Source organism: Buceros rhinoceros, unplaced genomic scaffold (assembly GCF_000710305.1).
Source record: "Buceros rhinoceros silvestris isolate BGI_N320 unplaced genomic scaffold, ASM71030v1 scaffold3614, whole genome shotgun sequence".
Taxonomy (NCBI): domain Eukaryota; kingdom Metazoa; phylum Chordata; class Aves; order Bucerotiformes; family Bucerotidae; genus Buceros; species Buceros rhinoceros.
The window spans coordinates 61,090-65,168 of NW_010409883.1; the positions used below are offsets into that span (position 1 = coordinate 61,090).

At 44.5% G+C, this 4,079-nt stretch overlaps 1 protein-coding gene across 1 annotated transcript in view; it reads right to left on the reverse strand.

Annotated features, from left to right (window-relative positions):
• The window catches only part of PLCL1 (phospholipase C-like 1), a 34,026-nt gene that overhangs the window by 25,741 nt on the left and 4,206 nt on the right, over nt 1-4,079 (reverse strand). Inside the window, exon 2 of the mRNA XM_010135368.1 lies at nt 3,348-3,551. Coding sequence (XP_010133670.1) covers nt 3,348-3,551 — 204 coding nt within the window. The remainder of the gene's footprint in view (nt 1-3,347; nt 3,552-4,079) is intronic.

Consider the following 4,079-nt stretch of genomic DNA (forward strand, 5'->3'; position numbering starts at 1 on the left):
AACGGCTGAACCTATAACTGAAAAGCAAAGTGAGCAAGTGTCCCTAAGTTCATCAGCATGTGAATATATCATGCAGACAGAGAAACCACAATTTGTTTCCAACCAATTCTGAACTGAAAAAAATCCCAACTTCATGGGATAGCTGTTTGCAATGAATAATTCAACCATCTGTCACGCCCAGCTGGGCCCCATCCCGGCTCTTCACATTGAGCGTCTCCTGCTTTTAGGTGTGATCAATGTACACCAGCATTGATTTGACAGGTTGTAAGCTGAAATAAGCCATTCTAAATTGTATTGCTGGTGGTTGACATACTTCTCCAAAATGTTTTCTGTGTATTGTCAATGGTCGACCTTATTTTCTTGGTTTTGGCAAATCCCATTCCCTGCTCTCTGCAAAAACTCTCATACAACCCAGTATCACCCAAGAAGCCTCCTCCTCCATGAGACATGGCAACAGTCAAGTTCCCCTAAACCACTGCAATGTGACCACAAAAAAAATGGAATCCTGAAAAATCATTCCCGTTCCTTCAACAAAGAACATACAATTTTGTTCTAATAAGGCCTCTCTCAAAATAAAATATTTAATGCTGAACACAATGGTAAAATTAATTGCCCAGGAAAAAACAAGCAAACTGCACAAACGGGTCTTTGTCCATCGTGCCTGCTGACAAAGGCTGAGCAGGAGGGAACAGGCAGTTCATTGTTCTCCAGATCATTGTGGCAGGTCTTCAAGCATTGGCACCTCCATTTGGCTGCACTGTCAGCCCTGTCTACACCTCATTAAACACCCGGACAGTCTTTATACTTTCGGGGGGGAGGTATGTTCAGTTGGTAATTTCCTGTAAGGGAAAAAAATTCCAATGCATTAGAGCTGGTTTTATCAGAGTTTCTTTTCAAAGCAGACTTTTTAAAGAATGTGAAATACGTGGTAGTTTTTGGAGGTGGTGAGGAAGGGTTTGCCCAGCACTTGTGTTACCTGTGCTGTGGAACCCAGCAAGCGAGGCAGACCTGCAGTCACAGCTTCCCACTGCGAGATTAGGGTCAAATATTTTCTCTTTTTACTGGAAAAGGATTAAGAGGTACAGCCGTTCATACAAGAGAGAGGCCAACATCAACAGGTTTTATTTTATACATTTCAAATTGCTCTCAGGCCTGTTCACCCAAAAAGCGCTGTGAAGTGAAAAGACATCTCTGAGGAACTAAAGACATGCAGCAAGCACTTGTAGATCCAGTTCCTTGAAGCCATACTTATCAACAACTTACAAGGCTGCGTTGTGATGTACCTTGAGGAAAAATAAATAAATAGCTAAAATACTTTATATTGCTTTCCTCCAACATCTTCTTGTGCTCTCACTTGCACAAGAAAAAAAAAAATTATTATTATTAAAAAGAAATACACCCTGGATTATACCAAGTCATCGCAAACACAATGGCAAGGAAGGACCCCTTCTCAACAGTAAAACTGCAAACCCCTCCCCATATATATTTTCAAATACCAAGACTGATAGAGACAGTTAATTTTGTTAAACACAGAAAAGACTAAATAGATTTCAATATTCTGCTGCTGGCACTGCCTCAAAAGGCAAATATCCAACATGTAGCAAAAGCATTTATTAAATCCGGCTCTTGCTTTTTCAGAAGCAAATAGATCTAGCAAAGTAAGAGGCGGTCCAAGCCAGACAGATTGGGTAAAAATAATGTAAAGTCTCGTGTTCTCATTAACCAGAATTACGTCTCAAACCAACCCTTACATCAGCATGGAAGAATTCCCTTCTCTCTCTCTCAGCCCTCTGATTTTAAACTCCTTGCACTGTCTCTTGACATTCAAGGTACATCTTCCTCTACCAGAGACAAACGTGAGAGCAAACATCATTTACAACAGTTATACAATGTTTTTGCCTCCATCTGAAAGAGACCTTTCACCTATTTAAATCAAAGAACTGTTCCCAAAGCACTAGGAAGCCTTGAAATGTCCCACATGGGCTCTTCAGTATATAATTACAACGATAAGAGGTGACACATTCATTCTGGTGATACTCTATTACGCAGGCCTCTGCAGACAGAAAAATCTCTCACTGATGTGGTACTTGCTCTTTCAGACAGACTTCACACCACGTAACAAATCTATCCCCAAAAATTCCAGTCTAAACATGGCAATCAACTGGATTTGCAAATCTTTGTTCTGGTCTTGTTACAGTGGTATTTTATTACCACATCTTAATCACCTTCAAGTAACGTAAAGTACTCTGGAAGGAACCCAAGGGTTATTTCAGAGTATTTTTAGTATTTCTCTTTTAATCAACATCAGTGTCTCCCTCTTCCCCCTCAAGCTTGTTTTCTCCTTAAAAAGCGTGTTATAAGAGCAAAAAAGTGAGACGGAAAGGAGGCGAGTTGGTTAAAGCTGTGATCACTCTTCACAACACTTCAGGGTCTCTGGAAGCAATTTGATACCCCCACAGTAATTCACTGTTTTTTTCCTCACGAATATATATATATATAAAAGCTGCAGAAATAACTGCTGTGCGCTGAACATGGACCATGACTCAGTGTGGTTGCCACGGTTGTAATACTTCAGTCAGGGTTTGCAAAACTATGCGGCTTGCCACAGAGTCAGTTGCCACAGACCCTCTGCTCAGGATGGGAAGAGACCGGGCAGTCCCATCGCCTGTGAGGTGCAATGTGACAGCAGCTTCTGCTGCTGGAAGTCACACAGAGCTGTTGCTCAGTCACCCACTGCAGTGACAAGTCATAACATGCTGAGCAGCAGCACTCACCTGGAACAGCTTCAGTTCCTCTCTCTCACTTCTTATAAGTATTCCCATACAACAGTGACCTCTCCTGCCCCATGGAAAAAAAATGGGTGTTTGGAAGCTTCCAACATGGCCGTGCCCTCCCAAAAAGCATCACGGACTTGGTCTGGCACTACTTAACAGTGCTGCTGAAAGGCATCAGGGAGGGGATGACTGGGCTTTACGCAGGAGCTCCCATGCTGCAGCTCCCTGTCTAATCGCCTTGTCCTCTGCTGCAGGCAGGCAAGCGAATGGCAGCACACAAATCTTGCCGCTTCTCAAGGACAATGACTAACAGCCACCAGTATATGCTGAATTGTTGCTATTTTTGTAAACAAAGTCCTCCTCATAGTGCCAACCTGTGCTAGCCATAACCGTGTTTAAAAAAAGAAACAACAAAAAGCCCAGGGTAGCATTTTGGTGATTGGAGGACAATTTTGCACAGCCTAAGTCACTTGAAGAGCCTCAATCATCTAACTGAAACATTTGGGTGTGTGAAAGCTAGTGAACATCGCCCGCCACGTTCGCAGTGTTGAGGTAGCAGTGCTAAGCACCTACCAGGTCATACGCCGCCAGGACCTTCTTCTGCACATCAGGCATGCTCCCCAGAGGCTCTAGGTAAGGAAATGCATCCTTCATGCAGAGGGTGACGGAGGGCGTGTTGTCGCTGCTCGCTAGCCGTGAGGACAGGGTCAGGATGCATTGCTTCAGGCTCGCAATGGGCGGCAGCCCGCACAGCTCCTTGACGGACACCATGGCGTTCTGGGGGAAGGAAAAGAAATATTGGAGCACATGTTGCCACTTGCCACCCAGTCCCTGCTGCCTGCCTGTGCTTCGTTAGTGACTGTCTGCTTCTCTCCACTGATGTGGGGCAGTGCCATCCCACTGCCTGTCACCCCCAGGCCCACCACGGGTGCCAGCGCACACAGTAAATCCCCATCAGCCCCATTCTCAGCTCCTCAAACCTGCTACCAGCCCCAGTTTTCCCCCAGGCCCAGGTATCCCAGCTGCCAGCTCTGGAGCTACTTTGCATTGCAAATCCATCTCCGACAGGGACAAGCTCTGGTCCCCAGAATATCAAACCATCAGTCAGAAATGCTATTTCTCTTCCCAACTGTTCAGACTCCAATTGCTTTTGATGCTGTAATCGCCTCATTCTCCCATCATTATCATCCTCCAGCAAGAACAAGTTCAACAAACCTCGTATTTCCCATGGGAAAGACAAGCAGGAAAAAACACTTTGTTTTCAGCCTTGCATTACCACATCATAAAGAAACACAAACACTCTTT